Source organism: Jatropha curcas, chromosome 5, assembly GCF_041381405.1.
Source record: "Jatropha curcas cultivar XTBG-Jc1 chromosome 5, XTBG_Jcur_1.0, whole genome shotgun sequence".
In the NCBI taxonomy this organism is placed as follows: Eukaryota; Viridiplantae; Streptophyta; class Magnoliopsida; order Malpighiales; family Euphorbiaceae; genus Jatropha; species Jatropha curcas.
The window spans coordinates 26235222-26246585 of NC_143155.1; the positions used below are offsets into that span (position 1 = coordinate 26235222).

General features: G+C 35.5%; 3 protein-coding genes and 1 long non-coding RNA gene across 6 annotated transcripts; 2 read left to right on the forward strand and 2 right to left on the reverse strand.

The window, feature by feature from the left end:
* Nucleotides 1-1411: 1411 nt before the first annotated feature.
* Nucleotides 1412-2906, reverse strand: LOC110010434 (uncharacterized). The gene is made up of 2 exons (XR_002285435.3): nt 2768-2906; nt 1412-1599 (listed from the first exon to the last, which is right to left on the reverse strand). It is a non-coding gene; the product is annotated as an uncharacterized LOC110010434 (long non-coding RNA).
* On the forward strand, nt 2848-7011 carry LPA1 (tetratricopeptide repeat (TPR)-containing protein). Of its 3 annotated transcripts, XM_012227335.4 has the most exons (9): nt 2848-3244; nt 3557-3660; nt 4098-4233; nt 4465-4696; nt 4912-5069; nt 5474-5662; nt 5855-5955; nt 6244-6340; nt 6709-7011. In XM_012227335.4, the coding sequence occupies exons 1-9, from the start codon at nt 2999-3001 to the stop codon at nt 6781-6783; spliced, it is 1338 nt and encodes a 445-aa protein (XP_012082725.1). In that variant the 5' UTR covers nt 2848-2998; the 3' UTR covers nt 6784-7011. The 3 variants fall into 3 exon arrangements, 2 of the variants coding, with proteins under 2 accessions (XP_012082725.1, XP_037492549.1); XR_005177369.2 differs by lacking the exon at nt 6709-7011 and having other exon boundaries at nt 5859-5955; XM_037636621.2 differs by lacking the exon at nt 4912-5069 and having other exon boundaries at nt 5487-5662.
* Nucleotides 7012-8088: 1077 nt separating this feature from the next.
* Nucleotides 8089-8721, forward strand: LOC119369809 (rapid alkalinization factor). Its single transcript, XM_037636605.2, has one exon. The coding sequence runs from the start codon at nt 8143-8145 to the stop codon at nt 8527-8529; it is 387 nt and encodes a 128-aa protein (XP_037492533.2). The 5' UTR covers nt 8089-8142; the 3' UTR covers nt 8530-8721.
* Nucleotides 8722-9281: 560 nt separating this feature from the next.
* On the reverse strand, nt 9282-11273 carry LOC105642495 (heat shock factor-binding protein). Its single transcript, XM_012227336.4, has 5 exons — nt 11049-11273; nt 10573-10626; nt 10215-10238; nt 10097-10139; nt 9282-9661 (listed from the first exon to the last, which is right to left on the reverse strand). Exons 1-5 carry the CDS (start codon nt 11049-11051, stop codon nt 9513-9515), a joined length of 273 nt encoding a protein of 90 aa, XP_012082726.1. The 5' UTR covers nt 11052-11273; the 3' UTR covers nt 9282-9512.
* Between the last annotated feature and the right edge of the window lie 91 nt (nt 11274-11364).

Consider the following 11364-nt stretch of genomic DNA (forward strand, 5'->3'; position numbering starts at 1 on the left):
CTATATTTATTAGCAATTCATAGTTGTTCAGTAATTGAATCAGAGCCAATAAAGCAGGGTTTAGATGTAATTGAACTAAAATTTTCCGATGAAGTACTGTGGTCCAATATCCTACTGCTCCCATAGAACTTCTATGCGGATAGGGTTTTACATGGGCCCATCTAGTTAAATAGACCCTACTCAACATGATGTAAGCCACCTAAAAAGATTTAGTTGGAGTCCAGCACTCAGGACAAAAAAGAGCAAAGACACATGCTTCCTATAGAGAATGCCTGGTTTAGCATTCTTCTAGCAACCAACATATGGGAAGCAGCCTTTTGGACAGTGAGGTAAAAAAATGTGACAAATAAGATGTACAACAATCTTTCACAGAAAAAGCAGGTTGCTTGTAGGTGGTAATGTTGGAGTGACAGGCTGACCGGCATGATAGGGCTTGAGATAGGAAACATGGAAAATAGGGTGGATCTTGGACTCTGCTGGAAGGTCTAGTTTATAGGCCATGGTGCCAATGCGTTCCAGAACCCGAAAGGAATGTAATGTTACCAAACCCCTGCAAGTATATTCCCGTTATACCCATGGTCCTAAGTCCAAGTCACCAGTAATTGAGTTGCTGAATTAGTCAGCAGTAGTTGTTCTCTTTCTGTTTTAATTTTGTTTCAACATTCCTGCATTGTAGGAGGGTATTCCTCCATTTCCCTATTTTCTTGTTGTTAGTGGGAGGTTATTCCTCCATATAGAAGTAGTGCTCCTTGTATGTAGGGAGTAGTTATTTCTGCACTTGTATATATTCAGCAAATCTGATGGAATAAAGTGACTGTTAGAACCCAATTTAAGTCTTCTTGACTGAGGTTTCAGGCTCCCTTTAACGAGTCTTGACTTTTCTTGTCTTCCACCATAGGTCGCTCAAGGAAACACCCTAACCCAAACACCCAAACACCAACCCCTCCTACTACCCATCGACCCATAACTAGATCCGTTAGCCAGGACCATAACACTTTTCTTTTGGAAGTGTGATGTGATGAAATGTACTAACCCTCTATGAGTTATAGCCAATTGGACATAGTTTGCATTGTAGATTATCACCCAGTTACAGTCATCATCCTCAATCAGGAAAAGGGGTTGTGCAATAAACATATATACATTGTCTGTCAGCAAATTCAATGGCTTTACCTTCACCTTCCTGGCACTTTCATGGTTTTAATGGAATGCACGACTTATGTGCATCCTTCCATTTATCCACTTTATATGAATTTACTTTCTATTGAATTATAAGGAAAGTAAAGTAATTTAGACTTTGTTTGATTTAATTTGATAGAATTACTTTCTTTGCCTTTTCTTATTGTAAAATATCATAGCGAAAGAAACAAAAGAAAAAGCAGCATGCTTGACAATTGCAAAAGGCAAAAAGAAAGTAACTTTAACCAGCTAACCAAACATAGCCTTAATTATTATTCACTGAAACTAATTACAAAAAGTGATGGCTCACTATTCAATGAGCAGAATATTTTTGACTGAGATAGTAAATTATGCTTACAGTTACAATATTTTCAACTGATTTCTCTTAGTTTTTTGAAAGTTAAGGAGATGATCGCTGTCCACCTGCAAGATAAGAAACCAAAACTTGTTTAATCAACATTATAAGATTGACATGTGAACTTTAATTGTTCACATTTATTTACAAATCATTGATTGATGCTTGGCAGGTACAGCATTGTATAAACTCCTGCTGGTGCTCAGGCCTCATATCATTGATTCTAATGTCTACAGCCATAATTGTTCAGTTCTTATATGATAATGCTCTCTCTTACTGCAAAAGTCAACTAATGTATGAGCCTATGAGGTAATCATTACTTTTAGTCTAGAACTGTATCCAAGTGGTCAATCAACAGAAGAGAGGTACAAAGTAAGAAAAAGAAAATCTAAAAGATAAACAATAAAGACGAAGCATAGTTTCAACTAGTGTAAAAGAGACTAACACAAATGTATATACACATTGGAATACAGAGGAAGAGCACAGGGTCAGGAAATGGATGTGCAATATGTACAAATTGCTTTATTCCAAATACTAATATTATGACTACGGAAAATTGGTTCTTTGGAATAATTTGCAAATTTGCTCGTCCATGTTGCTGGGCTACAATTCCAAGAATAAAAATTATTCCTTGTTCTGGAAGGGTTAAGTCACCTAATGTGCCATTAAACCTAGCTAGGCATGTAACGATAACTCTTAACTCAGTACTAGAAAACTCATTGAAGTTTAGATATTCTCTTGGAAACCAATTCAGATTTGCGTCAAGGGCAACAACACAGAGATACAAACAATTGAGAATACCATCATCACAGAATCTTAAAAGAAAATGAACAATTTCTGATAATTGGTATTATAATATAAACTTAGAACCGACTTCCTACTTTCTGTAGCTTTGCTCTGCAGCTAAATGAGGCCATTGTCGCAGGGCAGATTGCATTTCCGGTTTGGCTTAGAGTTAGAGCCCAAACTCAGAAAGGTTATGTTTAAAGTTTAAACCCTAATGAAATGAAATCAAAAGAATTGCATGATTTTTTTCATTATCAACTGAAATCAATTAATCTAACGTAACATGCTGTGCATACGTTTATTTGTACGTATAAACATACACGTACATACACGTATAAATGCCAGAGAGAGAAAAGGAAAGAATCACGTGAATCGTAGAAGAGCTCTGGAATTTCTTTCTTTTATCCATTAAGCATATACGTATACAAATGCGAGAGGGATAAAAATCACCTGGTATCGTAGAAGAGCTCGGTAAGAAGACGTAAGGATCTTATTTTTTGGATCATTGGATGATAAGGATAGAGAACGACAGCGTTTAGGAATACACGACTTCCATAGAAATAGCGAGTATTAAAATACCAGTACTCGAGCGAGTACCCGCATCTATAACACAGATGCAGGGAACAGAGTTTTATCTGAAAAACTGTGTATTCAGCTGAGCGAGTGACGTCTAAACGCCTAATGGCTGTAGCTGCTGTGGCGCTGAACAACAGTCTGCTATGCTTCTCAAATTCAACAACCAGAGCAACAAGAAAACCGCCATGTGCATGGTTTCCTGACGAAACAAGCTTGTTGGTACCTCGAAAGAAGGCCCATTTCACTTTAACGTCTTACTCTTCTTCTTCGACTTCTCAGTCCCCTGAATCCGGTACACAGACTCCAGAATCCTGCGTCAATTTGGGTCTCTCCCTCTTTTCCAAAGGAAGGGTATCGTATATTTTCTGCTATTATTCTTTTTTTTTTTTTTCTTTTCTTCCTAGGATTCTTGAATTTACGCCCAATTTGTTACAAAATTCTAGTTTTGTATTGAAATGATTGGGGATTTTGAAGGTTATAATCTTGCTTAAATTTGTGGATAGATATTTCTTCCTTACCTACTACCAAGCAGTTGTTTTCTGAAGCATACCCTTTTTTTTTTTTTTTTTTTTTTTTTTGTGGATAATTGATTTAATATAATCAATAATCAGCAAAAAAAAAAAAAAAAAAAGTGAAGTTGATATTCTGTTATTAATTTTTCAGGTTAAAGATGCTTTAGTCCAGTTTGAAAAGGCTCTTAGCTTAGATCCCACACCTGTTGAGGCCCAAGCTGCACTATATAATAAAGCTTGCTGCCATGCCTACCGGTAGTTGTTATTGTTTTTTTTTTCTAACTTTTGTGTAAATTGGATTGCAATTTTCTTTCAGTTTCTGATAATTGACCGCACTAGAAATGCTTGTTTTGTTTTAATGTGATGTTATTCAACATTGAATTGATTAACGTGCTGAAGAAACTATATGACTATATGAGTGATCAATTTGCTTATCACAGCTCAAAATAGGATGCGAATTTGAGGGAGACCATCAGTTAGTTGATGCCAATTGTACCTATAAGTTCTATTCTTTATTTCGACTTTCATATCAAACCTGATAAAAATCCTTCAACTAAGAGGCTGCTGAAGGATTTTGGTTCTTGAAGTTGTTATTTCTTCTATGCAAATAGCAACTTGTAAGTGTAAATGTACCTTCAATCATTGCTCCATTTAGCTGATTAACTTTGTCTTTCATTCTTGTCTTGAGGAAGAGGGGAAGGAAAGAAAGCTGCTGACTGCCTACGTACTGCTTTGAGGGAATATAATCTTAAATTTGGTACCATATTGAATGATCCAGATTTGGCTTCCTTTAGAGCTTTGCCTGAGTTCAAGGAATTACAAGAAGAGGTTTTTCACACTATCTCGGTTTTATTTCATGTGCTAAGGATTTCCTTTTACTGCCTACCTGCCAGAATATGGAAATCATATACGTACTTTATATCCAAATCCTATATTATGTTTTCACTACTTGAGCAAGATGTGTGAGGGCACTAGTGAGATCTCGTGATATTTCAGCTATTGGCAATCGATGATTGAAATCCTTAAGCATCAAGTCTTATAATATAATGTTATGTACAGGCTAGGCTGGGAGGGGAAGATATAGGATACAGCTTTCGTAGAGATCTCAAACTTATTAGTGAGGTCCAAGCACCATTTCGTGGGGTTAGGAGATTCTTTTATGTGGCATTCTCCGCGGCTGCAGGAATTTCATTGTTCTTTACAATCCCTAGGCTCTTCCGTGCAATTAATGGTGGGGATGGTGCCCCAGATCTCGGGGAAACTGCTGGAAATGCTGCCATTAATATTGGAGGTAGACACTGGAACCTTTTTCTGTAATACAAGGAAACTAGGCTGTAATTTATGTATAAAGTCAGTGGTGAGCTAGTCTTCTTACCTTTTTATAGAATGTCATCCCCCCTGTCTTCTGACTTGCACTGAGCATTACTGCACTGAACATGATTATTCACCAGAGGACTTTTAGCTTGCTTCTTAAAATGACTAAGGTTTTGAATCAGCGATCTGCAGGCATCGTTGTTCTTGTGGGCCTATTTCTCTGGGACAATAAGAAAGAGGAAGAACAAATTGCACAGATAACCAGAGATGAAACTCTATCAAGGTTGCCTTTGCGCCTTTCCACTAATCGTGTTGTCGAGCTTGTACAGCTTCGGGACACTGTTAGGCCAGTCAGTATCGGCAACTTCCTTTTCTCCTCTCAAATTACTTGTGTTATAATTTTCTTGGACTTGAAATTCAACACTTTAACCAAACATTATAAATTGCATACGCCTACTTAGCTGAAGTAAAGTATTTTACTGAATATATGAATTCAGCAGTAAGAATTAGATATTGCTTCATGAGCAATTTTAAGTAATTATCTGTTTGTTCCTTTACACATCAATTAATATAGTGCAATAATTTTTTTGCTCTGATGAACTTACTGAAATGAACCAAGGAATTATAATAACTAAAACAGGACAGACTTTACCAGTCATCTGATTATCTTTCATCCATAAAATTTGAAGCATCTCATCATGTTGGAGCATTCAAGTCACTATCTATCAATGCCCTTATTATGGATTGGAATTAGGTAATCTTGGCAGGGAAGAAGGAGACTGTTTCCATAGCTATCCAGAAGGCAGAGAGGTTCCGAACTGAGCTGCTTAGACGAGGTGTCCTTTTAGTTCCTGTTATCTGGGGTGAAGGGAGAGAGCCAGAAGTGCAGAAGAAAGGGTTTGGTGCTCCTTCAAAGGCAGCTGCTGCTCTTCCTTCTATTGGGGTAAGATATATTATTCCTTGGGCTTCTAAGACTATGTGGGGAATCATTACAAAGTACTAGAACTATTTGTGATTATCATGTGACATCAGGGATTGTCAGAATAGAGGATTGGTTTCACTTATATAATTTTGAACTTCGTTGAATGTTGGTTTCATTCCATTTTTAACATAAAATCTGATGGCGCAATGGTAGGAAGAATTTGAGAAAAGAGCTCAGTCTGTAGTTGCAAAGTCAAAGTTGAAATCCGAAATTCGCTTTAAAGCAGAAGTTGTATCTCAGGTGGAATGGGAAAGGTCAGTTGTTACTTTATTGTTATTATTGGTCCCTTTGTTTCAAAATTCAACTTGACAGTGGAGTACTCAAAGGTACATTAGTGAGAGAATGCATATTAGCATTCATTTCTTCTGGTCTCTCACATTCATCATATTGCTATTACGCTTATTTACTTGCTTGAATGCTTGAATCCTAAACTAGTACATTGAGCCATTATAATTATGAACTTGTTTGTTAGCTTATAATAATAATCTACCTTATTAGATTTATAGTACATCCTGGTTGATAATATTTCCACACATTTTTAGGTGGTTAAGGGATCAGCAGAAGTCAGAAGGAGTTACTCCGGGTGAGGATGTGTACATAATACTGCGCCTTGATGGTCGAGTTCGAAGATCAGGAAAAGTAAGTGCACATTGTGTCAAATAATCAGCTTTTTGAGGGAATATTGAAATATATGCTATTGTTTTAACCCATTAATGCTGAGTGAGATAGTAACGATTGAAATTCTTGAATTCGTCAATATTATTTAAACCTTAGATTGATTCAAAATCTCCACCTTCTCTAATTAGTTACCCAGCAGTAGCATTTGAACTTCATATAGAAGTTAGAAAAAGACAACTGAACCCATGCATGTGCCCTCATGTTGCCAGTCATGTTGCTATAATGCTGTACAAAACAAAGTAAAAATCATTAATTTTCTTAAAAAATATTCAAAAATTAGGGTGTCAATAAGACACTGAACATTTTCTCACGTTCCAATGTTACTGCAGGGCATGCCTGACTGGCAACAAATTGTGAAGGAGCTGCCACCTATGGAAGCATTATTGAGTAAGCTAGAAAGATAAAAGCTCCTGCTCAGTTCCCAATTCTTGAAATATTTTTTGTTCTTTTTATTAGTTGTTATTGGGTAATCTTCATACCACTGTTACGATCGCTCATCATACCATCTCTTTTGATATTAGAAGAAGGAAACTTGTTCTCTTGATCCTTCTCATTGCTGAGAAATCCATTATATGTGTGTATATATATATAATATTGTAAATTTCACTTTGCAAGATTAGGTTTTATGCTTTTGATGAGAGTTTTCATATATTATAGAAAACTAAGGTCCCAAAACTCCACGCCATTTCCAATTGACCGTTTGTTTTGGATTCTTGAAAACGATGCTCTCCCTTTTTTGCAAGATTTGAGAGCACTATCTATCTACATCATAAACAATATGATCTCGTTTATCTGAACATTTATTGGTCTGTGCGAAACGGGTCAACTTCCATATTTCTTCTTATGTAAGATTTCAAATTCCAATTTAAGCAAAATGCACTCCATCTTCGTATATGAATGATCTTCCAACCCTTTTTTTTTTTTCGGGAAAAAATTACGAAATGCTTTGAGCGGCAAACTATAAATAATATCATGAATGAGGTTTATATATATTCAGTAAGACTTAAAAAATCTAGAACACATCTTATGGTGGGATAAGGAAACATCTCATATTTATAATTATAAGCAAGGGCGGAGCTCTATGGGGGCTGAAGAAGGCCCTGGCCACCCCAATAAATTTTTTCGAAAAAGTCCTATTAAAAATTACATTTTGATCCTTAAAAATATAGAAACACTATATCTAACCTTTTAAAAGCTTTAAAGATTTTATTTGGCTCCTTCAAAATAATTGTTCTAACTCCATCTCCGTTCAGAGGCTTTGACTCGAAGAAAGATTCACGTACTATGCATTAATCTTTCTGTTGTTTTCTAAGAGGCTATTTCTATGGTTCAAATTTATAAAATGCACATTTTTCTGAGCGCTTGGCATGAACTTTTAAAACGGTTTTTCATTAGAATAAGTTGTATAAATACAGCAAGTCTCCTCTTTTCAACACTTCATTTTTAATAAGATTCAAATTTAAAAATTCTCAATAGAGATTTCACAAAAAGAAGTTGTTTTCTTATTAAATTGCATCATCTTTTATGGTCATCAGAGCAATTGGCATGACCTGAACTTGATTAAAGATTTAAAGTAAAGAATTTCATGAAATTAAAATAATCCTCGTCCTTCCATTCTTGGGTTAGGTTACACTTAACTAATATTATTCTTGATTAAATCAGTATTATTATTATAATCCTCGGAATAGACAGCTAAAGGTTCTTGGACAAATCCTAGAGAATAGCTAAAACGTTAACCATATAAACAAGAGAAAGAAAAGTAAATGACAGATAAAACGTTAACAATGGCGGAATGTAATTCCTCAGTTCATTTGATCGCTTTGTGCATATTCTTCTCACTTCTGATCACCATCTTCTCATCATCCACAGTTGAAGCAACCGGAGAGAGTAAGCTGAGCTGGATTCCGACTAGAAGAGGACAATGGGAAGGGTCCATAGCGGAGTGCATAGGCGAAGAAGAATTGGACATGGACTCTGAGATACACCGGCGTATTCTCCAGACGACACGGTACATAAGCTACGCAGCGCTGCAGAGAGGATCAGTGCCATGTTCTCATAGAGGTGCAACTTACTACAATTGTCAACCAGGTGCAGAGGCTAACGCCTATACTCGCGGTTGCAATGCCATTACTCGTTGCCGTCACAGATAGATGATTTATTATTTGCAAGGGAATTTGTTGCTTCTTCTGTATTATTATGATGTTACTTTTATAAATCCTAGTAATTAATTATCGTTTTACGAATTTCAGTATGATTTGATATACGAAAATGATCACCGGATTTCTTGATCATAGACTTGCATTAATAAAAAAAAATAAGCAGCTGGCTGCTTTTGACTGTGAGGTTGATCGAGTTTTTGGATTTCCATTTCATTTTTTTTGGAGAAATTTTCTGTCTCTAACGTTTTCACGTGGAGTAGATACCACTAATTGTACATTGAAGGCGTCAACTGTAAAAGTGCCTCACCGCCGACTGTCATCTGTGTCATCTTATTTTTCAATTTTTAATTTTGTAACAAATGAATAATAATAATCGAATAGTATTGAAAAATACTAACAAATTTCAACGAAAAAATTCTTATACTTATTCAAAAAATTATAAGAAAATAAAAAATAATTTGGTTGTAGATGATTTTACAATTTTTTAAAAATAAATTCAAACAGTACTACCATAATATATGGTTTCACAATTTTTTCTTTTTCACGATTTGAATCACAGCATTTCAGCCGATTACACTACAGCTGAGGCTGGAGAAAAATTGAGGAAAAATTGCTCCAACTGTATCGGAATGAAAGTAACCTATAGTTTTTCTGTTGGTAAGTTACATATATTATGTAATCATATCGAAAAGCAAAACATTGTCTCATCGGACAACCTCAATGAAAATGTGAACAGGGATCAATGACCATGAATCAACTCAGATTTCTAAGTTTTCCTCTACAACAGCAGCGGAAGCAAATTCCCATAGAGATTCTAAGAGAAACATAAATTTTGATATTCCAGAAGCAGAATCGAAACATTGTAATCACCGATTGTGAACACAAATTTTGACATCTCAAACCATAATAGAAGAAAACAAAACTCAGGATGAAATAAACTTGTCTGCCACAAGACAAATGAACTTGGAATAATTCTAAGCTGAATCTTCCTCTTGCTTCTCTTCACCTGGCTGCTTTTGCTTAGATGGAGGCAAAGGAGATGGAGAGCCCTCCACCCCCATCTCTGCTCTCAAGTCATTTATACTCTGCTCCAAGTCGTTTATGCGACTTCCCATCTCATCGAGTGCATTGAAGTTAAGAAAACAAATAATCTTATAAATTTTAATCAATCATACTGCTATACAAAGCAAATATATTTTACTTCAAAGTTGCTCAATGACAAGCACTGACATTTTTGAAAACCCAAAAAACTAGAGACATAGCTTAAGAAAGTTCATAATCAGATTATTCCCATCAAAATACTTCTTGTAAGAATGTTGACTCAAACCCATATTATGTCAAAGATGAAGGCTGATATCAACCATTCTGTTGAAAACTTTCAACTACATGTTTAATTAATTTCCAAGATAATATGAAGCCAGAAATAGTGAAAATCTCAGGCGAGAATACTATAAAATATTTTCCTTATCATGTATGCAGGATCCATCAATTTCAATGCCGTAGCAATTTAATGCAAGCATATTCTATTATAGACTTTTTAAACAAACAGAAAGGATATTCTTTGTAACAATGGAGTCAGACATTGTTTGGAACCTGGATTGCTGCAAGCAAACTTAAAGTCAGTAACAGTAGCACAAACAAAAAACAAGATGTCTGAGTACAAATAATAACTCTACCATCTGCTGAAGAAGATTCTGCACCTGAAAAGTTGATGCAAACGAGTCAACATTACAGATATCAAAAGAAAAGCATAAACAACCTCAAGCAAAACCAAAACATGCTCAGCAGGCAATGATCTAATAAATGTTAGCATAAGATAAACAAGATGGATTTGAATAATTTAATGAAACCACGGCATCAAATGCCAAACCTCAGTTTGAGTTTGGACTGTGATCTAATTTCATCAGTAATTAGACTTAACACAGAATGTTTGCCACAGGAAGGAATCCCCAAAGACGGGTTCCTCCAAATTATTAATAGAAGAATTAAGTAATAACAGGAATCAGTCAGTATTGAAAATGTCAATAAACTCACAAACGCAGTCATATCAGCTGTGCTCTGCTTCGGATCTTCTGAATCATGTCCATCCTGCAAAAGCAAAAATAAATTAAAAAAAAAACAATTAAATCACACGCAAAACCAAGATACTAGAATGCAAGACAAGGAAACAGGGATAGACGGTTATAAAGATAATTGTATTAAAAATTTTGGTAGAATTTTAAACGACGGACTCAGAATTGCCATTAACAGCTAAATCATACGATTTTATGCCTCGAAAACAGAAAAAAAAAATCAAAATCTCAGAATGAAATTTAAACTAATACGAAGACTGAAATGATCTAAAACAAGCATGAGAATGTGCATTTCTAATTAAATTGATTCTCGAAAGTTGAAACCCTAGCGGTCCTAAGATATGGAAAACCAAACAATTTACTCAAAACGGACCACAAAAGCATTACAACAGAGTTTGATGATCGATTTTAAGTAAAACCAGCAGAAAAGATCTTCACCATTGTTTGCTAGCTGATCTCTAATTTCCGCTGCTTTGCTCGGCCGATATTGTGCAATTCCTGGGGAGCGTTTGGTGGAGGAGTAGGAAATGAATGGATCACGCATATACAAGCTTGGCCGTGGGCAATCCTTTTGTTCCCCAATCCAAAATTATGTCCCGCATTTACCAATATGCCATTGTTCGTTTTCAAATTTTGAACTTCAAAATTTAAAGTTTCCTTTCCTTTTGCGTTTTTGCTTTTTTTTTTTTTTATAAATGGAAATATGGTTAAGCTCAGCTCAAAAGCAATAATCATAGCACCGTATCAGTATCAT

Bases quoted from the DNA above. Each gene is read 5' to 3' on its own strand.
- LOC119369809 (XM_037636605.2), top strand. From the start codon at position 8,143: ATGACAGATAAAACGTTAACAATGGCGGAATGTAATTCCTCAGTTCAT.
- LOC105642495 (XM_012227336.4), bottom strand. The intron at 10,140-10,214 runs GTAGAGTTATTA...GTTTGCTTGCAG, and splicing joins AGAATCTTCTTCAGCAGATG to CAATCCAGGTTCCAAACAAT. The intron at 9,662-10,096 runs ATATCCTTTCTG...ACTTCAATGCAC, and splicing joins TGACTCCATTGTTACAAAGA to TCGATGAGATGGGAAGTCGC.
- LPA1 (XM_012227335.4), top strand. From the start codon at position 2,999: ATGGCTGTAGCTGCTGTGGCGCTGAACAACAGTCTGCTATGCTTCTCA. The intron at 4,697-4,911 runs GTAGACACTGGA...AGCGATCTGCAG, and splicing joins TGCTGCCATTAATATTGGAG to GCATCGTTGTTCTTGTGGGC. The intron at 5,070-5,473 runs GTCAGTATCGGC...GATTGGAATTAG, and splicing joins TTCGGGACACTGTTAGGCCA to GTAATCTTGGCAGGGAAGAA.